We start from the raw sequence: 25,055 nt of genomic DNA on the forward strand, positions 1-25,055 counted from the left end.
AGACAGCAGAATTTCCCTGCTGAAAATATGTTTTTTCTTTTCTAACGTACCAGTCCTGCTATAGCATATTGGTCATATGAGACTTAGTCTTTAAAAAAGAGAAAACTCTTTTATCTGGGACAGTTTAAAATAGTTCTTGATTATAAACACAACAGAAAAATTAAAAATTCCTCAGGCTGGGATGGTATGGCTATCATTTCACGTATTCTAGATTTACTAACTAGGAGGCTTCATAAAGAATCTGGGGTTCACTGAATACTCAAAATATACTTTTTCAAGTTTACAAGCTCTGTTTCAGTCATTTAATTTGCCACAGACCTCGAGCTCTTAAAAAATTGTCTCCATTTGCTATTACTAATAGCAAATTCAAGATAAACTAAGTTTAGGAAAGAATTTACACTATTACTCGTTCTTGTGCATGAAGGCTTCTTAATGATTCAGAACATGGGAGAAAGTTTCCTGTGCCAGAGACCTGTTTCTAAGGAAAATTCCACAACGGTGTCAAAGCATATAAGTGAGGTATTAGACACTAGCTCAGGTGTACAGGTAGCCATGGAGGTTTGCAGCGTCAACCCACATAAACTGGCAATCCAGTGACTAGTGGGAATGCAGGTGGATTTGCAGCCATGCTAAGACCTGTCCTGCCATGGCTACATCCTCGTTGGCACTTTGTTCCTTTAAAATGAGCTAGAGCATGTCTCAACACCACTACTGACGTGGCAAAACCATGATGCTGCAGACTGATGCTACCACGGTACAGAGGCCAGCATCGTGTCCTGCTCATGTGTGAGATCCAGCTGGGTGTAATCCTTGCTGCCTATCCTAGAGTACTTTTTATCTTCTCACGCTTTGCAATATGTACCTACTTGCTGTTGCGTGTACACATGGTGCTGTAATTAAAATCCTGCTCTGACTTCCAGTATAAACCATACCAATTTAGTAGAAACTTTTCCACTGAAATGACTCCTACAGTTACTACCTACACTTTCTTATGATTCTTTTACTGGAAGTGGAGAGAGATGTTGGTTAATTGTGCTGTATTAGTAAATGTCTTAAGTGTTAAAAATTGTTCACTTAATTTGAAAGACTTTATGATTATCCAAAATCTGGTACAGATAGAACCACTGAAGTAAGAAAAGCGTTTAATATACATAAAATTTTTATGATTGCCTTGCTGGGATTTGTCTATGTTAATGAAATATTTAGAATAACCTTCAGCTCTGGCCCTTACTTTGCAATGTGCTCAGACCGAGCTATTGACCAGCTGAATTCAAGCTGGTTACCCTGGCCTTTAGCAGCATTCCAGAGAACAAATGCCTTCAAGTCTGTGTTCAGAGCTGAGCACTGTTGAGCAAAGTAGGAGGATCCAGCTCCAAATTATTTCTGCCACAAGTGGCATAAAAAAAATGAAGAGTTTGGAAACAGGCAAATTCCAATTTCACTTCCATAAAAGGAAAAACCGGAGCAGGGGACAGAAGAAATCAAAGTTAATGATTAATGGGCAAAGAATTTTTTGCAAATCATTGCTAATTCTTTCCTGTTCCCATCTCTTGGCAGACTTTAGCAGAACTCTCAAAGAAAGAAAAAATGAAAAGTTTGCAACGTCTTTCATTTTTATTGCTTTCTTGTATCATCGTCTCAGCAAATACATATGAAGGAAAGAAACAAGGTAATATACTATCAAATATAAATACTGATCATGAACTTTTAAAAAATGTTTATCCTATAAAAATTCAGTAGTATTGACTGTCTGGTGATCAGCATGTTGGGTTTGGGTGCTATGTTCCTTAAAATATGGCATTTATACCTGTCTGTATTTGTTGGAAAATGTAGTTGTTCATAATTACCACAAATATTTCCCAGTGGAAATCCCTACCTGTTGAGACTACAAAAGTAAGGTAATCTGACCTTTAACGAAACTTCCGATGAAGATACTTTTAAAATGTATTAATTTGAAAATATTCACTGAATTGGTAATGTTGTAATATTCTTGGGCTAGAAGTATTCTGTGAGATAGATTCAGTCTCCTACTATAAATCAAAATTTCCAGCTATCTGACAGTGTTTAAGCTTTCATTTTCTGAGTTGCCTAATGCAGACTGCCTTTCATCTCAAGTGGAAGAATATCTTTGAGTGAAAGAGATACATCTGCAGTATATTTTGTCAAGCAGTACTGCAAAGGATCTTTATCACTGGCATGGTTTTAAAACAATTTTCTATGCATTTGTGACACTGCACATTATGTCAGTATCTGTGTGACTGCTGAGTAAGACAGCATCAAACAACTGCATTTCTTAAAACCTCTAAGATGTGACAAAGACAATTCCGTGTTTGACTTCATTATTGATGTATACAAAGCAAGCCTTAGTTTTTCTTCTCTAACTGCATTTTTAATACTCTAAATCTGGAGGGGATAAATGTCATTTTCTCCTTGGCTGGAAATAAAGTAAGATATGCTCATTCACGGAAGTATGGCCCCTTACAGCAGCTGTGTTTTGTATTTATGTTAATTTATATTAACAGTTTTAGAAACCATGTCCTATAAAAATGCTTTATATGCAACAGGCATAATGATTTCAATCTACAGGAGGCACAACCACCTTTCTTTGATTCTGCACATTAAATTTCCCCTTGGGTTTAACTTTGAACAATATAAAAACCTTGAATTAAAACACAAGGAGAAATTTCAATTAATGCCATAACTTGTCCTGGTTTACCAGACAAAGCCTGCACATCCTTCACAGTCACTGAACCTTAAAAAGCTATTTAGAAACCTTGATCAATTTTGTATTTTTGAGAGAACCTAAAATCAGAGCACTAACTTTAGTTTGAGGCTTCTCACATCATCTTTGCTTGGATCTATTCAGATTCAACTGTGTGGTCAAAGTTTAGTTCCCCATAGATACACAAAGCAGAGAGAGGAAGCCACTGTCCTCCTGTTCTTTCACAGTCACAGGTCCTGCCTCATGCAGCTCTTGTTTTCCTACCCCCACGACCTGTGGCACCATTTATAGCAAGGTCAGTCACTTCACTCTCTCCATCCCCCTTTCCCCTCATGACCTAGGACTCCTGTATCATGGACTTCACTTGTTTGCTCATTCTGCAGTTTAAAACCTCAATTGCAGGCCACGAACAACAGGTCACATGTCATATTTGCACTAGCAGATACGCCCAGCTCATAGTGTGTTGAGGCAAGAGACCAATTCAAGAAGCAGAGAAGGTTTATTTCTAAAAATAAAAAAAAATCTACTTTATTTTCTTCCAGAGGCTACTCACAGCCTAACTAGATCTGCTACAGGGGGTAGTTACAAGGCTAAAGACCCTGGTATTCCATTATGCTGAACTCAGACATTCATCTCTTGTCAGCTTCAAATCAGTGCAATTCTAATTCCAACTGTCCATTTGCATTAATGAGTATTCCTTGTTATCCTTCTCCAATCCAACCTCAGCCACACCAACTACGGCCAGAAGATAACATGATTTCCAGTTCTCAAAAGCTTGCCTTATTTCTGTAACCATTTGACTTGTCAGCAAAGCTCTGCTTGTTCTGTGTGCATTGGCTGCACCTGGCAACCTCAGGGAGTCCTTTTCCTCATTTCACTTCTCAGTAAGGCAGATTCATTTGCCACAATGGCAGATGCAAAAGACAGTAAGGCATTACCTCACACTATGGAAGGGAGCAAAGCGTTTAGCTCTACATAAGAGGCCTTGTAATGCTGTCAAGTGGAGACAGCTTTCAGTGAGCACTGTATCTATTTTACCTGGATATCCTTCTACCTTGGATCTCGTTTGTTCTTGCTTTATCAGGAACTGCAGCACAGAACAGCACAACTATCAGGAACTGCAAAGCCTCCTCAGGGATGAGTGTCTGGTACATAATTCTAGCACATGCAATTACGTATGAGAGAGCCATTCTCTAAAAGAACAATCACTGTGTAAAGGTCTTACTCATTCATTTGTACCCAGAAAATAAACAACTGCTTCAATTTTTTTTCCATATTATTGTATCCACCTACACAGTAAAAGAAATCACATTACAAAATCAGAACTTATAGGAATTAGGCTGCACCAGGTAAACTTTAGATAAGTGTGTGTAAGTATTTTTGATCAAGTTATGTACAAAAATGTATATTGTAGGTTCTTATTTTACACTTAATTATGTAGAATAAGATGGAGTGCATTACCAAGCAAAGACAACACTAAATTTAAAACACACACAGGGTTATTCTTAAAAACCACAGAGGGTTTCTGAAATGCCATGGTTTTCTTGTACATTTGTACAGCAGGAAAGAAGTTTGGCATTTTTGGCAAAGGTTCGTTATCTAAAAGTAGCATCCCAGAACAAGAAATAAGCACCTAAAAATAATATCCCTGAAGTTGAGCCAAGATGATTCTTTCTACAAGCATGTGAAAAATATTTCAACATAAGCTCTTATTTATTTTGATTCTTCTCCTGTAAACATAAAACTAGGTGGGAATATTTTCCATTATTCCACTTCCTTGTGCAGAGCACAGCTATACAGTAGTTGACATGAAAATACATGGTGTTGAGCTAGCACTTCTTACCTGACAGTCTCACAGCTGGCAGTTGAGCTGCACTTTTTTGCCCAAAAGAGAAGGTAACATCTTAGTTGTCATCCAATTCTGCCGTGTTTTACGTACTACAGGGCTGTCATCACCTTAGTATTATACATAGGCCATAGGAGTGGATGATGCAGAAATCTGAATAGCTGTTATGTTTTCTTTATTCCCCAAGTGTATTACAGATAAAAGAAACATTTGGTATAGCATATATATATATATATATATATATATATATATATATCAAAGTCTATATAAAATTCCTCAACCAAATGCAATGTGTGGAGTATACCCTATCAGATCAAAAAGCTACCACAATAATAATTTCTACCTGAAGCTGAAAACCTATTAGAAACACAAAAAGCATAGAAGATTCCAAATCCGTTTAAACTGTAGAGATAGAGAACTAAAGTTAGCCCATAGAAACAAGTCTAAAAATCATTAATATTTCTTATTTACTTCAATGGACTTATTGATCACCTCTGAAGTTTAAATTCACATCACTTCTAGTTAGATCACTTAAAGAGGGATGCAGGAGCTAAATTTTACGACATACCAAAATAATGGTCCAAGAAGTCCTGGAATTTGAAAGTTCAGATACCAGTTACGCTAATGATCTATGTTATGATATTATCAGGAAAAGTTCTGCAAAACTATTTGCTGCCATTTTCTGACTGGTTGTGTTCAAGATTTGCATTGCTCTCATGAGTCTCAGAATGCTACAAAAATTTCTATAATTGAAACCAGTCATTTTTCCTTTTGTCATCTGGAAAAATCTAGGAACATAATTTCAGACATAAATTTTCACTACAAGGTCCAAAATATAACCATAGTTTAACTAACAGAAGGCTCTCTGCTTTTCCCATGAAAAGAGACAATAACAGGAACCTGACTGACAAAGGAGTTATCCATGCATGAAACAACTTTCAATATTTCTGCTAAAGCAAGTGACTGAACATCTTAATGAGGAGCTTAAATTCACCAGTGGATTGCAATTCATTTGACTTGAGCATTACATTCTTCTGACTATTGCTGTCTGAATAGTGCTGACATATGACACTAGAGAAACTTGAACATACAGAATTGTTCTTGGTAATGTGGCACTGCAATCTAACTTCTTAACTGATTGTCTTCCTTTTCCTCTCAAACTAGAGAAGGCTACAGTTATTTCTAAATACATATACACAGTTTTAATGCAAAATAAGTATCAATAAAAACATAACTGCATCAAGCTCTGGGATCCTCAGCACAGGGAAGACGTGGACCTGTTAGAGTGGGTCCAGAGGAGGCCACAAAGATGATCAGAGGGCTGGATCACCTCTCCTATGAAGACAGGCTGAGAGAGTTGGGGTTGTTTAGCCTGGAGAAGGCTCCAGAGAGACCTCATTGCAGCCTTCCAGTATAAGCCCTTAAAAGGGCTTATAAAATGGAGGAAGAGGGACTTTTTATACAGGCAGGTAGTGACAGGACAAGGGGCAGTGGTTTTAAACTGAAGGGGTAATTTTACATTAGATAGTGGGAATAAATTCTTTACTCAGAGGGTGGTGATGCACTGGAAGAGGTTGCCTAGTTGAGGATGCCCCATCCCTGCGAGAGTTCAAGACCAGGTTGGATGGGCAGGCCCCTGAGCACCCTGACCTATGAGGGCCATCCCTGACCATGGCAGGAGGGTTGGAACTAGGTGATCTTTAAGGTTCCTTCCAACACAAACAATTCTATGACTCATTATTAAAGAGAACATTTTTCTTTTCTTCGTATTTTGTGGTTGACTCTAGGTTTATATTACACATTTCCTTTTAGAAAACCTAGTTATGCCACGTCCATGGGAAGCTTCAGGGTTATTAATAGGGTTGCATCAACAGCAGTGCAACAGTGGTGATGTAACTCCTAACACCATATGGTCCCCTTGGGTGGCCTTAGCACAGTGACCTTTTTTCCTATATGTTAGATAGAGTGAAGAGCCCATTTGCTGAAGCTAAGTCAGACTCCTCATACAGTGGAATAGCCTGGCAGCAGGTGGGTGGGCCAGCAGCCACTTCCAAGCAGCATGATTAAGATTTCCTGGCAACATGAGCAATAACTGGCAAAAGAGACAGAAGGGACCATCTATCTGCACATGCCAAGACTGGGTGATAAAGTTCACTGCTTTGGCCATAAGCCAAATGTGAATTATGACTCTTGCAAAAAAAAATGTTTAATGTCTGTGCTCCAAGTTAAAATTACTTCTTTCCCACTTTTTAGCCTTTCTTTTAGAGAAATACACTGGTTTTAAAACTACATTACTATAACAACTTTCTTTCTTGTTCCTTTCAATTTTTAAAAAGTTGTTACAGTTGCTAATATTCTCAGAAAGCATTAACTGCATAGGATTGCACACCCTTCCACATACCCATTACAATCAGCCAACAAAAGCTTTTGCTGGTGGTGAAATGCTTCTAAAACAAGATGGGTGCACAAACAGGAGCTGTTGGCTAAAATTACAGAAATTCTCTGCTTTGCTTGCCCAGTCCAGTAAAATCTATTTGAATCTTTTATCAATAATACTGTTTATATTTGGGCTTCTATTTGGCATCCGGAGTTCCTGGTGTTGCTCCAAGTGCAACAAATGACAAAAAAGAGATCTAGAAATATTGAATATGGGGAAACAAGGTGTTTATACACATAATGCTCTCTGGAATTAAAGCAGCATGTCCAATCTGAAAACCCAAATTTTGACAGAAACCTTTAAAGTTCTGCTGTTTTGAAATATTTGTTCCAAAAAGCATTTTCTAAATTTGTATATTGCTTACAGAGGGAGGAGATGAACCATGGAGGAGATGATGACAGAGCAGGTCCAAGGACAAAAATAAGAACATACACATATGTTTGATTTTGCTTTGTGTCTGGAGTTGACAAACTGCCCTAAAATTCTGCTACACTGGCATGTTCTCCCATATCTTAATGCTAACTTTGTAAACCATTATACAGAAACACCACTGGGAGGAAATTTTTCATTTTAAAATCTTGTCTACATTAGATTACTTCTGCTCTACTTTATGCATCTCAGGCTCAAAATAATCTGCAGTATTGGACTGAAGAATTTATTTACTCTTTCAAGCACCACTCTTCTCCTTTTCATCAGCAATGGGTCATAAGGGATGTTGGAGGACATAAATTAAAGTTTAACTCCATGTTTGCCAACCTGCATTTCCAAAAGTCATTCTAATTAGAGGTTCTGTCAAATTGAAATGGCAGTGGTGTGCATGTGTTCCTTAGTTGTACTAATAAAAACCAAAACCAAACAAAACCAATCAAAAAACCATATATATATATATATATATATATATATAGATAACTATCAAAATACCTTCTGTTTTATTTACCAGGCAAATCACTCTATAATTAATATACTGTCCAGGTAATTGTCATGTCTTGAGACCAAAACTTGTCCAAAACTTATCTTTGACTGGAATTCTATGAGTTATAAAAACACAAATAATTAAATTTTATGGACTTTCTGTCAAAAAAAAAAAGATGTTAGGAACTTATATTTTTGATTAAAGAGGCTAGTATTTTGGTTTGTTATATTTCCATTTGATTTTTTTTTTCTGTTGTGGTGAAATAGTACTGCTAGTTTTCATATTTATGTCACTTGTACTTTTGACTTAGGATGACGGTACGAATGCCTTCCAGGTTTGCTTTTAAGGATCTGACACTGGGAAAAGAAGGGACATGGCAGAAATTCTGATTTTCTTTTTAAGGAAGAAATGTTTGGGCAATTTTTATTCACTACAAAAAAAATATTTTGAATGGTACTATCCAGGCAATGCTTTCACCAGAGAGCTTACAATCTTCCAAAAAAAATTTTAAGTTTAATTATTTGTAAGAATGCTGGATACTATTTAAAACCCTTATCATTTTTTTCAGAAAGACCTGAAAGCTACTGCATTTCTGAAACTGATTACTATTTACTGAAGCAGAACACTACTTTCAGTGCCTGAACTGTGAGGAAGAAATAACAATATGAATTAGCAGTGCTCTTAGGACATATGGAAATGGCTTAACCTCCAGTTTATTGTGCCAAATACATGTTCTGTAAACTATTCATCTTTCTTACTGGATTAAATTATGTAAAAATGCCCCAAAACATTTTACAGGTATTGAATCAAGTCCTTAGTATCTATTAGAACTCCTTTTTAATGTCTCGTCCTAGACTCCAGTCCCTATTAATGCTTCAATATCCCTCTTCTGTGATTCACTAGAGGCAGTACCTTTATGACCTTTCAAATATCTGAACAATTTCATAACTGATCCTGACTAAAATAGCTTGTCTATGACAACACATAAATTACCACCTATACCACAGGGCTTAGCTAAACTACAAGGAAACCTGACAGCCCTAATTGCATTTAATGTGTTTATGCAAATGAGAGTAAACTGGATGAAGCATGACCCAGAGCAGAGGTTCACCCTCAAGAACAAGACTTTCAGAGACTATACTTGTGCAGGACTCTCCAAATCTGCTTTTCAAGTTAAGGACCAACTGCAACCAGGAGACAAATGGAGTTTTCTCTGACACTTGAAAATAACTCCAAAGCAGTTTTTGTATATTTTCAAGAAACAGAGCAAATGGAGGGAACTGTGACTAAATTATAGTTAATTCTCTGGCCTGGTTTTCTGTAAGTACAAAAATGAGCAGAGTGGACTGTAGAATTAGAGTCTAGACCTAAAAGAAAGAAAGAAGGAAACTCAGAATATTCAAATATAAAAAATTCAGCTACCAGCATAAAGCATTAGTGAATGGATCTCTGCAGAACTAGAAACTACATAGAAAGCCAGCTGGCACATCATTTGAAAACCTACTGTGCTCTCTATCCATCATACTTACCTTCTGCTTACCCAGGAATAGAAATTAGAGCTTGTTCTTTTAATTGGGGACAGTTTCTTTGTAGGAACATCATAAATCATTGTTTTCTTAGTAGATGACATCACACAGTCATGAAAGCTGAGGTACTAACGAGGTGTTTTTATCAGAAATCCTTATCCATAGCTTACCCAATAAAGCTCTGAAAATGTTCCTACACTAAACATTTCAGTGTGCAGTGCTGGAGTTACTCTTCTGGTTTTCATTGACCACTACAAAGTAATTCAGCCATCTCTACTCCAACTGGGCAGTGAGTGCCTCATTATCCCCAGGCACCATGGCTGACTGCAGGGCTCTGCAATGGAACAGTGAGAGCAGCCGGGCCTTCAGCTGACCTGTACTTACTGCTCTCTGGGGCACACCAAGGTCGGCAGAGACAAAAGAAACCTGAAAGCATTCCTCTAGCCAATAAGGTAACAGCATTTCAAACACAGTGAAATACACAGAGAAGGTGTGCTAAACATGAGATTTTGCTTACTACACTTCAGCCTCCATTCTACACCAGGACAGCATGTCCCACAGAGCGTTGCGAGGTTTCCACATGTTTCTTAGTGCACAGATACCTTTAGGATTCACTTTTTCCGAAAACTTAAAGTGCCTTTCCTCTCTGCCAGAACTCTACCTCCATCCCAAGAGCAATTTCCACACTGTTTCCTGGAGAGAGGAGTTCAGCACGATCCTGATGCATGCCATTAAATAGCCTTAGTCTCTTTCCACATGCCCTGTGACCATAATGAGATCTTTTACTTTAATATGTTAATTTAAAGGAACTGTAACTTATGTAAGAAACATCAGGCAAGAAATGTGTCCCTCAGCACCTTCTGGCTTGGTAATGTCAGCGTCACCCTAAAGAAAGCAATGGAGATTTGGAATTGGAGCAAACTTAGAGTCTTTGATCCAGCTCCCAGAGGAGACACTTGTGCTGCTTACTGTTTAATCTCCCTAAATCATAGCTCACAGGAAGTGGCAATGGGAAGGGCTGCTGAATACATTGTGTTCTATCTGGAATTTTAGGTAACAGAAATTATCACAACTACCACTGAGATTCTGGAATTTTAGTAAATTTTACTAAATTTACTAAGTAAATTAGTAAATTCATAGGATTTACACTTTGAATTTGGATTTCTCTTATGATCCCATGCCCCTTTCTATCTTTCTATTCTAGATTATGAAGACTGTGTATATTCATTAAAAATGTTCAATTTTACAAAACATTAAGTGCTAGTCAATTAATTCCATTGATGATAACTGCTTGGCCTTAAGATGTCTCTTGCTATTCATTTAAATGAAATGTTACTCCCCTGAATACCATCAAAGAGCTGATATTTATGGGCCTACCAAAAATATTTAAATTATTAGTTATTTTCAATCTATGAAGTATCAATGCTAGCTCTTAAACTGGCTTTAAAAAAAAATCACTTTGGATACTTTAAATATGATAATCCTGATGTGCAGAAGGGAACCAAATTCTCAGGCATCTGCTCAGGGACTGGGTACTCTGAGCTGAGAAGGATGTCTCACAACACAGGCATCAGAGCAGCATTTAGCACCCTGCAAACCCAGCACTTCATTGCTTCTGATCTCCCTTTTAGACATTCTGGACCAAGTCCAGAGCAATCCAAAAAAATGAATCTTGGGTCTTTAACAAGTTATTGAAGGATCTTTTACAGCTTGTCCGTAATCTACTTTAAGTCACAATTCAGCTACTGGCTACCTGTATTTCTGTTTTTCAAAGTAAACATAGCCACACAACTTAACTGTTGTAGTACAGAACACTCCAGATTCCTAGAATTTCCAGATGGAAGACTGCTTGTTTCAGATACCCCTTCATTTCATTAAAACGTTGTAGCTTTCCCCATGGACTTTCTGTGAGCTGATACCGCCTTGGTATTTCTACATTGATTGTATATTGCACACTCTGGGAGGGTGTGGGTAGTTGGAAAATGCAGTTAACCAATACTTTCCCTCTTGCTGTGCAGCAAGTTAGTCCCTCAATACACAACTGTGATCCTGAGTAAGCTTAATTGACTGTAATAAGGCAATCAAATGTGAATATTCTTTGCTCTTTGATTTCTAGAATGCTCTTTAACAGTGTAACCAAAATGAGACAAAAGACATTCTGCACCTGTGCAGCTCTGGGGAAAAGCAAGGCCTCAAATACTTGATTTTTTTTGAGCTTTGTACCTCACCTGTGTCCAGTGATGGCAGACATCTTAATGTAAAGGGAAGGACTGTAGTTCATGACACACTTGGTGACATTGACAACTTAAGAAGCCCTTGCTTCTGGCCACTGCTGCATGTACTTCATAAGGCTCTCCACTGTGCCAGTACAGTTCCCTGGAGTCATACAATAATTCTACAGTCTCTCTTGCCAATCAAGCTTGGAAACTGATCCAGTTGAAAAACAATCCTATTTTTTCTTGGTCATCCTACTTTTTATCTGGATAAGCTCCCTGATCTTGTTCACTCTGCAACTAAGTGACCAGTTGTGCTGGGACAATGGGACTACAGGAGGTCAGAAGTGAGTGGGTGGCAGCAAGATAGGGAAGAAGTCTGCTTAGAGTTGCTTGGGCAGCACTGAAGCCAAATGTCTAGTTAGGAGCTAAACACTGAGTCACATTTTTTTAAACTTTAAATTTTTATCCTCAGTTTAAAAAATAAATAAATCTGCTACCTTACCAAGGTTTCCATCATCCAATTAAGCCTCTATTAGCATTTTAAAGATCCTTTTCTCTCATCTATTTTGACTGATTGTCAAAAATCACTTTAGCAAAAGAAAGGGAAGTCAGAAAAACCCCTAATTTATCATTCCAGCTCATAAAGTATTGTAATTCATTTTTCTGGCTAGTGTAAATAAAATTTGTATTAGAAAGGTCCAGGGCAATACCCTTGAAAACACAATTGTTTTCTGCATCATCAGCAACCAATTATCCAGATGAAATGAAAATTTCATACTTTGGAGCTTTTTATGTACTTGCTCAAATTATAGCTTTCATTTTCCTCAGACCCTCCATACATATTTCAGCATAGTAACCATGGAAAAAGTACCAAAATTAGAGAGACAAAGTTTAATTTTGAATAATCCAATTCCTAATCTAATGCTTTTCCTATTACTAATTCTTGATTTAATAAGGCTATTTTGCCTACAAGAGAAATCCCTTTAATGATGGAATTCTGGTATAGTATTTTTGGGAGGTTTTTTTGCCTTTTTTTCCTCTTGATTCCCCAACACCACCCACTTATTTTTCATTCACACACAAGCACCCACCTGCTAATTGTGTGTGATCACTAAACACAGAAACATGTAGGCATGAGCATCCCTAATCAGACGTACACGGAAACAAAATCTCTATCCTTCAAGGACAGGGCAATTTCTGTCAGGCATTTTAAAGCCAAGGCAGGTCACTGAAGTTATTATTAGCACTAATTAGCACTCCCACAAGCTGTTGAATTCTTCACCTGCAGCCAAAGGGCACTCAATATGGTGCAGAATTTGCTAACATCTTTGGAGGAATCAGAGAACTCACACCTCTTTAGAAACACGGGACTGCTCTATTGCATGTGAATAGGCCTTAGATAAAATTGTATCTGATCCATGTACCAAATGATCTACAGAAGCAGAGATACGATGAAACTGTTCCAAAACAAAGGAATTCTACAAATGTCTAAACAGACTCTTTGTCAGAAAAGGAAGGCATCTGGTTTTACTTAATATAGTGGTGCTATATTTTACCTTTCTACCAGGTTACCAACAATTCATTCCCCACCTCAGTTACAGTGATGTTCTTTTAAGTTAGTGTTTTATGTAGGACTTTGAAGACAAGTCTGTATGAAAACTGAATTTTTGCCCTCAAGCAGCCTCCCTCAAGAATTAGAGAGATCTGAAATGAATCACTGAGCTCCAAATATAACACTGGTTCTAATTGTGATAGTGGGTAAGAAGTGATGAAAGCCCAGCGAGCCATCACTTTTGTATGTTAGGCACATTTCTAACAGTGTCATAACAGGGAAGCCTGGCAATAGCTCTCATTAGTCAAAAGCACTGCTTCAGAGCAGTTGAAGGATTTATTTGAAAGAGGGGAGAAAGAAATGTGTTAAAATCAGCTATTTTTGGTGTATGAGATAACAGACAGTATGACCTTTAGAGATAAATTTTCTACAAAGAAAAGCAAAATTGTAGCAGGAGTCAAAAGAATAACATATAATCCAAAATAAAACCAGCAAATATTTGTTATAGAACTTGCTATGTGGGAACATAAAGGATTCACCTCCAACACCAAGTTACTATCCTCTATGGCCAGAAGTTGGAAACAATTGGAAGCCTTAAAAAACAATACACAAGATGTGCCTCCAACTACCATTCCTTTCAAAGTGAAAAGCAGAGAGTGAGAAACACATAACAAACACTGCTTTAGAAAAAATCCAAGGCCCAGCTCAGTACAGATAGACAAGTGGCAGCTCTTCATTAGCTGGACATGCAACCCACCAGCTGAAAGCTGACAACCTCACCCAAACTGGGGCCTGACTGTGTCACTCTGAGCTGTGTTCAAGTTTGTGTCTGTCACAGAGGCTGCAGTTTCCCCACCAGCTCCACTTGGCAATGCACTTTCCCACTGTACACATCTTCATACAGCCAAGTGTCAGCTCACAGAGCTGGGAATAAGGCCCTAGGATATGCATCAGTCCGTCCCACGTGACACAACACATCAGCTTTGTGGCTGCAGTGGTCAGCCAGCCCCTTTCGATTTTATACCACCCTTAAAGTAGCACTCAATATTTTAACGAACAACTCCCCAACTCTGAAGCACCAGTAGCATCAAAGGTCACAATTTTAGCATGATCAGTATTATTACCTCTGCTTTAAATTAGACACCAAAAAACCTCTGAGCCTCTGGGTACTATGAGAGTATTCAGTGTGAGGACTGGAATCCTTCTTTTTAGCCTCCTGGCTCCATTCTTGAACCATTGCTTTGTCACACTGAAGGCAGCAATGTATTTCCTCTAAAACTAATATACAAATAGCATAAAAATTCTGGCCTGCATTCGCTCAGTGATAGTACATTATGAAGATGAATCAAGGTCGCTCCTTTTTTATTTGTGTATTCCACTTTTTGAAATGGAAGTGCCACAAACTGAGACATGACACTTGCTGACAACAGAGTCTCAGTCTTTTTTCACAGTTTTCAACAATGCACATTTGTAGCATTTTCATTATTTAGACACTTGATTTCCTGACTCCAGGGCACAGCTAACAAGGTGTATTTCTGGGAATGCATAAATGAAGTGATCTATTTATTTTAGTATCATGCCAGCAGCTGAAGGGTGAAATAATTGCCTGGAAGTGCATTGAGTTGTTTCATTCTGGCAAACTAATTAGGATAATGGGAATTCTGGAAGTAAATCTCTGGACATCTGACTAGAATCAAGCCTTTTAAACACTACGACAGAAATTAATGCCAAATGTATCAGGACCGCTTTCCCTCACAGAGACAAACCTCTCTACAGAAACAAGCATTACTAACTCATAATTAACTCTCAGAAAGGAAAAGAGAAGAATTTTCTAACTCATTGTGATAATTCTAACCCAGTTGGCTCATTGACAAATCATTTATAAGGTTACAAAGTTAAGTAAAAGTTGCCAGGCACTGATAGCATTACAGGGTCCTGGGATGCCTTGGATATACATGCAGAGATTCTCTTCACCAAATAAACAGGAGCTGGATACACTTAAAGAATGAGGGCAGTGCTTATTTTAGGAGACATTATATATGGTTTTCAGCTTGCTTCAACAAAAAAATTATGCAAAATTAGAGAACTGAAAACAAAAATCTCTCTTTTTGCTGTTGTGACATGAAGGATTGTGATTCTGGTATCTCAGGACTAGAAGGCATGTGTACCACCCTGCTCACTGAAGAACTTTCAAATGAAAATAACCAAATGTACAATGCGTATTTATGAGCAACCAAACTCAGCTGTGTATGAGCACTGGTAAGTGTTTCGCTCACAATTTCAGCTATTAAGGATTATTCACTTTAAATCACTTTCACTAAGTTAAGAGACCCATGTATTGCTGTTGTATCTTTGAACTTTTTCCATACCTTTTAGCATATATCAATTCAAATGTTTAAGGCGTTAAATATATTTTAGAACAACAGCTGTTATCTCAGAGGAGGAATTTGACCCTGTAAGAATCTGCTTTGGCACACTTTGGTGTTTGCCTGACATTTCCAGGCAGCCAGTACATCTCCTGGTGAACTGGGAGGGTCAGCATAGTAAAGGCTACAGGAAAAAACAGGGGATTATGAAGTACATAGAAAACAAACAATTAAAGAATTTCAGACTTTGCTTTTCACACTTAATCTCTAATTTCAAGATATATAACCAGCTTGTCTTCTTTATCACCTATGCAAAAGGGAGGAAAACAATGCTGAGGTAGCCATGTTTAAAATAATGCTTTTAAAATCTCTCTCCTATATCAGAAGAATACAATCTTAACTGCTCTTAGTGACATTTTCTGTTAGAAAAATTGGTTTTCCCTTTTCATCAGCATTGACACACATTGTAATCTACTGTGCATCAGTTACATATCAGCCACCACACAAAAGAAATTACACTGATCATTATCCACTCATCATGGAATAAGATGGTAAACAGGATTCTAAAGGGCAAGAATTGTTTGCAGTTTCCACTGTTACTAAACCCAAATGTTCCAATTCCTTACTTTTTGAACCAAAAATAGTATTTCTTTCTGATACTTTCAGTTTCTCTATAAGGAGTTATACAAAACCAAAATGCTTCATAAATTACAACAATCTTTTCTTAACAAGGTATCTTTCCACAGTCAGGAGAAAAGTGTTCAAGAGCAGCAGATAAAATTTTACATAAAAGCCTACATTCATCATCCTTATGTGACCACTCTGGTTTTCTGCATCTGCTCAAGCCCAGTGGTTTTTGGCAGTTTGCTCCATTCCATAAAAATCACATGTAATCTAAACTTCAGTCACTTCACCATTTCTATCAAGTTTGTTCCCAGGAAGGAAATAATCCCATCAGAGGAAGGTGACAAAAAGAGATTCGTTCAAGAGATTTAAATTAAATTTAGGTGTTTTGTAAAATACAGGCATTCCCCACAATCTCCAGTCCTGAATAGTAAGAAAGCAGAAAGACAATTCTTGAACATATTAGTACATGAAGATTAAGCTCCTGAAAACAAGCTATGCTCTTGACATCCCAACCAAGTTCTTAAATGATACAATTCCCTGAGAAGTTTCTTGCCTTGTGAAGTAGTCAGATAAAATATTCATGTTCTCAAATAGAACTGCAAATAAAGAATAACTAAAGGCAGGCTGTCAATGCTGCTTGCAATACGGTAGCAAAATATGAATGAAGGTAATAGAAAATGGCATGCCAACAAGGGAATTTGAAAGCAATGAAAGAGATTTATTTCCTTCTCTTTTTTTACTTCTTCACTGGGTTTAAAACTAATTTTTATTAAATATCTCACTTGAGACTGAAAATAAGTTCCCAAAATCTGATAAGCAAGAAAAAGGCCCCAATATTCAATTAATAAAGGAACATTTTCTTTCCGCTTTGGTGCACACTCCAATGCAGTATTGTGACCAAATATGAAAACAGAACAAAGAATTTCATATGTAATCCATGGTGTCCCTCAGCTTCCAAGAGAGTATGAATTTAAATACTAAAAGAATATGGTGTATAAGAAAGACAGCAGAAGTTTGTTTTATTTAATCTATTTTTTCTTCTTTAAAATATTTTGTGTTTGCTCCAACTCCTATTTCTTCTTCACTAGTAGCTATTAATCCTGCTATAGATTATAATTATATCATTCATCACATTTAGATCATGTCACTGCAAGATGTCCTGCAGTGCAATAAGAGCAGGTAGCAGTGAGACATTTGGTGTTAAACACCAAAATGAGCCCATAGAGGTCTCTGTGGGAGGGGAGTGGTGGGGATCACTCTGGACTGGCTCTACTCTCATTCTGGGGATGAGGATCCATGGGAAGCTGGAGCATATTAGCTACACACCAAAAGCACAGGCTTTGGTTGGATTACGCTGTAAGGAGCCTGCTTTGTGTGCCCAGATCACTCCCCAGTACAAACCAAAGCATGGTGAGATCAGGGGGTTGCTTTAAAAGTGCACTCCCGGCGAGTTCACTCATCCTGGTGCTGAACGAAAACCTTTCGTAGCTGCATCTCACTTGTACTTCCATTTATGTCTCAGTTCTCCTCTCATGGCATAGACAAACTGTTTGCCCAGGCACCTTCTCTAATCATCTAATTGGATTGAGAACATAAGAATAAGGCTTATGTTTCCAATTATGAGGAATTAGTAAATCATGGGTCTTGGAATGGAAATTGAAATAATACGATTAAATTCAGATAATAATTTTATTTCCAGATATATTTTCACTCAAAAGCAACTTTAAAAGGTCTCATTACTAAGATGAATGGCTAACAGCCAGGCTGAGCAGGACTTCTATTTTTAAAAACCCGATATGTCAAATCTACATCATTTTGTTCTTTTTTTCAACGTTGTTTACAATATCTAAACAAATTTTACACTGTGTCTGAAACATAACAAGCAGCAAGTAATTGGATACAATACTTTACAGTTACATAGCACTGTGAGATTTTGTGAGAAATTATCATTAACAGAAAAACCTTTTTTTCTAAACCAATAATTTGTACAGTTTGTTTCCTTATTCTTCCCCATGGTGGTATGTCTGGAAAAATTTTTATAAAGAATCCCCTTCATCTCCTTGAAGGTAAAATTTTGTTTGAGGAAATGTAGCATTACCTCAGAAGCAGAGATCTCACAAAACTGAATGGTTTCACATTGACTCCATCTCTTTGCTCCTGCTTGTTCCCACAGTGTCCCTCCACCAGGCACGGCTCCCATTGCAGCTTGCATTGCAAAACCTTCCTGCTCTGAACCACAAACCAGCCAACAGATTCCTGTGAGCCACCCCCATTGATGGATGCACTTTACTTTCCAGGGAGGCTACTTATGACACTTCTGATTTAAAAAAAACCACCACCACCAAAAAACAACAACAACAAAAAGGAGATGGGAGGAGATAAAAGCTGCACATTAATAATGAGATCACTTGATTGCTGCTGGCAGACAGCTCTGTGTCTGCTTCCTGCCACACAGGCTCTCTCCTATCATTGCCTGTCATTGTGAGGCTGGAGAATACCTGGTGCCAGAGAAAGATTGAGACAAAATCTCCACAGTGGGGATTTAGGCTCCTTTAAAATAACTTTGAAACATGGCCATATCCCTAAAAATCTATCTTTGATTTATTTTATAATTAGCTCAATTCTTCCCAAATCTATTTATAAATTCCTTCATCTTATGCACACTGAGTATCTTGCTAACAACATTTTATTTTTAGAAGATTCCTTTGCCTGACAATTTTGCAGACTCTACTCAACCAGTCTCCTGATAAATTCAAATTAAAAACTTGATAATTAAATACGGAGAAGTATTTCATTCTGTCATAATGGTTGCCTGTCTGAAGCATCAGAAGCTGTTATAAAGAGACTGGTTTGCCTCCATAGCAAAAAAAAAAAACCAAAAAAAAAAACCAACCAAGCCTGTCTGAGTTCAAGAAGCATTTGGACAATGCTCTCAGGCACATGGATCCTTGGACTCAATGATCCTGATGGGTCCCTTCCAACTCAGCATATTCTGTGATTCTATGAAGTTTGTCTGCTTTAATTAATCTGTTGCAAGATAGCTTTTAGAGGAAGGCCCAGCCACCTAGGCAAATTACAGGCATCCTCCATAAGGTTTGGAGTTTGAAGAGATGTTTATTCTCCCATTTTTCACTACCATTGACTCAGATTCCAGCTCTCTTGCTTCTTTGGCCAAGGTGTTGTTTTCCCCTCCACCACCGGGACTATGGGCCTCAGCTAACAGTTCCTGTGCTGTGTGTCAAACTGCCCTGTGTACTAACATGTTTTGTTCACAATTTTTAGAATTTGCAGTTAGATTAAAAGACAAACAGAACAATACAAATAGAGAATCCTCCAAACAAACTCCTTATTTGTTGAGCAATAGTTTTATCAGAGATCCCTTAAGTCGCTTAAAGCTTGTCTCTGTCTCCAGACTTCATGTTTCTTTCTCCATAAGATAGTCTGCTTTTCTTTTCAATACAGTCTGCACAATCCTACTGAAAGTTAACTTCATATTCAAACTGGCAAAAGGTCAGGTATTGTGTCCTCTCTGAATACTGCTTTTATCTGGTAGGTCTATGAGTCAGCAACTTCTTTCTTAAATACTCACTTCTAGCATCACACGCACAACCACTACAGCCTCTTGTTCAAACAAAGATGTTCAGAGAACATGCCCTGGGCACATCTAGTCCCAAACTAATACAGCAGCAGCAGGATTTAAACTCATAAAGGCTCTTATGAATATCTCAAAGCTACACTGCCTTTTAATTTCTGCCTCCAGACAGAGTTATCTTTCCAAGCTGCACAGAGCAAAGCACAGCACCAGTTAAGTCACAAGCCTTGTAGGAGTGGGAAGAAAGGAGGAGGCCCAGGACTGCTGCTGTATTGGAATCTGTATGTTTGCACACCTACACCACATCCATTGTATATGCAAAGTGTGCTGGATTGTCCGGGCATGTTCTCTGCACGCTGGCCAAAGTCTCTGTTTGCTGACACATCCTGCAGAGCCAAGGACAGGATGAAGAAGGCTGACACAACTGTAATCTGTTGCCTGGGAGGTTTAGGGCGCTTCAGTGCCAGGGAGCAGCTCTCTACCCTAGGCTGAAATGCTACAGTAAACTTTGTATGTTTTACTGCCAAACTACATCCAACAGAACAGAGCAGCTATCTGACTGAAGGAATAAAGGAATTAGAAGCTCCTTTGGGCTGTGGCTGCTGCTGCCCCACACCTAGCCCTAGGCCATCTCTGCCCTTTGGGATGATTTTGCACTGCAGACACACCATGGAACATGCCTTGTGTCCACAGGAATATATGATCCAAACAGAACTATAGCAAGATTATGACTCAAACAGTTTTTAGGTTTTATTAATAACCTGTTGGAGAAACAGAATGAGGAATCTACGAAGACTTTTCATAGTTTTCGCCATTCAACTTCCATTCCAAACACAGCAGGGACTGGCCTGGGGACTCTTCTTTATTATAGTAGATAATAATACGCATTTAAAAGATGATGAACGAACTACGTACCTGTTTCCACCTGGACTTCAGGATAGCAGAAATATAAATGGGTGATCAGAGCTTCTGACCTCATACAAGGATTGTTTCTTTCAGCTTTATGTCAGGGAGAAAAGAGATAAGTGAATGTGGACTAGAAGTTCATTTTCTCATGGCATGTTTATAGTCCTTCTATTCTCCACTTCTCCTCTAAAAATAAGGAATAATTTAATTCTATCTAGAATTTGAAGGGAAATATTTAAATTACATGTCTTTTCTCTTCCACATATAATTCAGGTATATATTTCAGATAAATAACATTTTATTATCTAAATTTGCCAAGACAAGCTGAGCTCAGAGACCTCTATTGGGAATAAGCGAATTACTCTGCATATGTGAAGGAAACAGAGACCATTCTGCAAATCACTGAATAGTCTCTAACAGATAAAGAACAATTAAAACTAAATGTAAAAGTCATGAATTTTTGACAAATTTATTATTAGTTACTTCATTTCCACTTGATTCTAGTTGGAACTGCAAACATACTGAAGCACCATGAGAAATACTGCCCTGACCTTGTGATCTCTCTTGTGATTTCTGGGATGCTTCCAGCATGTTCTGAAGTTCAGTCTGATGTACCAGGAAATACGCATAAAATTATTTTGATGTGAAAATTACAGGTCAGTTAAGTGTGTAAGCCTAGCAAAGTTCAGCTGACAGGAGTGGCTGAGGATCTCCTAGGACGGTTTTGTAAAATGAACCACTATGACAGAGGTTGTACAAACAATTGCAAACCTTTTATTTTAGCCAATCATTCTACTTGTCCTGAAGAGTTCTGTTCAGATAGGGTGGCAGCTACAAAATGCATATGGAGCAGAGCCTGTCCCCAAAAATAAGCTTATACCTGTGTAAGAGTATTAGGTTTGTTAATAAAAGCCAAAAAAAATCCCTACTTCCATTCCCAAAAAGCCCTTGTCCAAGATTAGGGAAATTGTAAAGCTGCTAATAAAAGAAGCAATAAAGCTGAAAGACTAAGAACTATGCTTAGGACAAAATGAACATCCATTTTAAGGAATAATTCTCCCTGTATTTCAACAAATGTAACCCAAAAGTGGCTACAATACAGGGCACTACCTGTACAGCACCACAAAAATTAGAGTAAGTGCTGCATAAAGTTAAAATTAAGAATACTTAGAATATCAGCACTGTCATTACATAGAAGCATAATTACAGCTAATTACCTTAAAGGTTAGGAAAGGACCTGTGCAAAATAAAGGAAGCTCTTTCTTCCGTTAATGGAAGGTTTGGCTAATAGATTTGTCAGGTCCAGGTAGAAGAACACGTATTTCTCTTTTAAAAAGTAACATGCCCTTTATGTGAATCTATAGCAGAAAATTATGGGAGTTATTAAAATCACTGTAGAGGGGTAATAGATGGTTCTAATTCAAAATGAACTGAGTAAAGTGTGACTTTTGCTGCTTGCAATGGCAGTTGTTTAGTCTAGGCAGTCTCCCATAAATCTGAACAAAACCCATGACTCTGCTGCAAAACAAAATGAATAAGAAAGGCAACAAATAGCTTCACTTTCATTTCTAACAACCAAGCCAGCCCCCACGAAAAACTTGTGATGTATCTCCAGCTGATAGATACAGGGCCTGGGAAGCAATAATGTACACCAGCTATCAACACAGCTGCATATGGATTACCTATTATCAGACATACACTTAAAAAAACTCCAAAAAACCCAAAATAACCCACAAGAGAATCCAACCACAAAAAAAACCCCAAACCCCCAAACCAACCTCACAAACAGCAAAGTCTGAAACGTCAATTCAATCACTGAATGCATTCACAGCAATGTACCATCAGCAATATTAGACATGATGCCTGGAAAGTGCAGAACAGAGGTAGTTATCCATTGCTGCCAACGACAGTAGCCAAATAGTGCCCTACGTTGAATTTGATCATAAATTCTCACTTTCTCTGCATTATCCAGATTGCACCAGGAACACTCAAAATAGGCAGGACAACAATCATAGCACTGAACTAAAATTGGGTTGGAGTGTGCAAGGGGGGTTGTGGGGGGGGGGATGTTTTAGGGTTTTTTTCTTTAAAGTTCTCTGACTTTATTTTCATCAATTAGCTCAGTATAAGCTGGGGGTTCCTTTCTATAATTAAATTATCATAAAACATCTTCTGCCGCTTTCCACTGGCTTGTCACACACTTGATGGTTGATCGAAGTTATTTATTTTTCTTTCTTTCTTTAGGTTAAGGTAAAGTCACTTTAATTATTAAGGCTCTACGGAATAAATAATTATAGAAATAACTAATTTAGTACGCCCCTAACAGTTTGGCAGAAATACAGTAGCATTTTCATTCACAGGAAAATAAACATAATTTCTCAATTGCTATTGAGAAATATTTACATAAAATTCATAGAAAATCAATAATTCTACAAATCTAATAATTCAAATATTCTATCAATTTGTTTACCATAGCTATAGCTATCAGAAACTCTATCAGGACAAAGTTGGGGATTTTTTAATTTCTAAACCAGAGGTTGGAAAAAAGAGAAGACAGCAGCAACCTTCCCAAGCTAGGTCTCATGTCTGCTGTGTCACATGGCCAAACTCACATGCTCATTCAGTACAAAAAGACTCACTAACCAAGATTTCCCCCAGTATCCTCCAAATCTATTGCCCAGTAGTTTCAGTCTAGTAAGATCTATTTCTTTGATTAATTAGGTTCAAATATATCTTTTTTTTTCTGCCAGAAATAAATTTTTCAAGTGTCTGGTCAAGCAGTAAAAAAATTATTGCTTGCAACATTCTTTCCTTTTTTTTTTTTTAACATTTTATTGATCTTGAACAACAGATTTTCTTAAATTAAACATACTGTGTTAGCTTTTAAAGAGAACAAAATAACACCCATAACTGCCTGGCTAAAAATCATTCTGTGTTCATTTCTTCTCTCATTACAGAATAGAAAGAAAATAGTTACAGTTATTACAACTGAGATGCATGATGTGCACCTTAGAGACAGGAAAATCTCAGCAGCACAGACAAGAGTCTGACGTGCTGTGCCAGGAAATGTGGACGCACAGACCTTTGCCTCTCTGTTATCATTAATTCCCACATTGTCCCAGGTATCAGTATGGATGCACTTTATTCCTCTCCTCGTGGCCATATGAAGAGCACAAGAACAGTGAATGAGTGACAGAGAATATTTCTGCTATCATTATTCCCTGTCAGTAAAGGGCACAAAGCAGTTGTTGCACATTTCCTTAACTAAAAGCTGTGTGTCCAACTGTCCATGCTGGTTTCATTACACTAATGAGCCTTGATAAGCCCAAGAAAACCATTGCCCTGTGTGGGGTTCATTCAGCAGGATTCATTGGTCTACCAGCAGCCGTGAGGAAATTTGGGGTTCATTAGTATGCTGGTGATGCTCAACTTACTTCCTATTTTTTACCAGAAATGTCATTCTTCAGCCAAGATGCAGACATGAACGAGAACAAACTTGGCTGGAGCTGACTCTGCAGTGGACAAAGGCAGTGCTGGCAGCTGGCACTGAACCATTCACATTATTCCAGCCTAAAAAGCAGTATCCACTCCGAGATCACTGTTTTTATCACTGACCAAGTTAGCAGAGGTGATGATGAATTTGGCTTGGTTTGGTTTTTCAGTGTCAAGTCATGAGGACATTCAGGGAGACTGAAGAGTCTCCAGCTATAGAAAACTTGCTCTGGTGACAGGATGAATGTCCCATGTGCAGCATCACACACAGCTTCTTTCTTGGGAAAACACACGTCAATGTGCTATGTTTGGTTGCTTTGCTATATGACAAGGAAGATCTGAATTGCCTATCTGGGCATGTGGATTTGCTCAGTCCATACAAAACAGCACAATGCAATAACAGGCTATATTTTCTAAAGCAAATATTAAACACAATGTGTTTTTTAAAAATTAGGATCTGATATGAATGTTTACTGGATATTATCACAGCTTTGAAGGGATGGACCAGAAGGAAAAGGAAATTATGCAATGGACTGGAGAGTGGAGACACGGAAAACAAAATGTTCTGGCAGTGTGTAATATGTTATCACCTTCTGTGACTTAGCCACATAAACTATGACTATTATAGCTTTGTTTTTTTGTAAAAACTTAGCTCTGAGAATTCTAGGTTGAACTCAAATGTAGTGCCAAATAACAAGGCTGATAAATTCACCTACTTGGTGCTCCAGGCATGACATGCAGAGGGAAATAATTCTGTTTATCTGTGTAACCTTCTGACTGTACTCCCAGGCTGGTCACTAGAGATGAACCAAATGATGGCTTAGAGATGAAAGAAAGCCTTGGGGATAGTTATAGGGCTT

The 25,055-nt window shown here is 37.9% G+C and overlaps 1 protein-coding gene across 2 annotated transcripts in view; it reads left to right on the plus strand.

Moving 5' to 3' along the window:
- Positions 1 to 1,515: 1,515 nt before the first annotated feature.
- LIPC (lipase C, hepatic type) overlaps positions 1,516 to 25,055 on the plus strand; it is a 59,370-nt gene continuing 35,830 nt past the window's right edge. The window contains exons 1-2 of one of the 2 annotated variants that reach the window (XM_019280777.3): positions 1,582 to 1,669; positions 15,340 to 15,471. In XM_019280777.3, coding sequence (XP_019136322.1) covers positions 15,438 to 15,471 — 34 coding nt within the window. In that variant the 5' untranslated portion in view covers positions 1,582 to 1,669; positions 15,340 to 15,437. Of the gene's footprint in view, positions 1,670 to 15,339; positions 15,472 to 25,055 lie in introns of both variants that reach the window. The other variant, XM_010390834.4, reaches the window with a different exon arrangement.

This window comes from Corvus cornix, chromosome 10 (genome assembly GCF_000738735.6).
Source record: "Corvus cornix cornix isolate S_Up_H32 chromosome 10, ASM73873v5, whole genome shotgun sequence".
Taxonomy (NCBI): domain Eukaryota; kingdom Metazoa; phylum Chordata; class Aves; order Passeriformes; family Corvidae; genus Corvus; species Corvus cornix.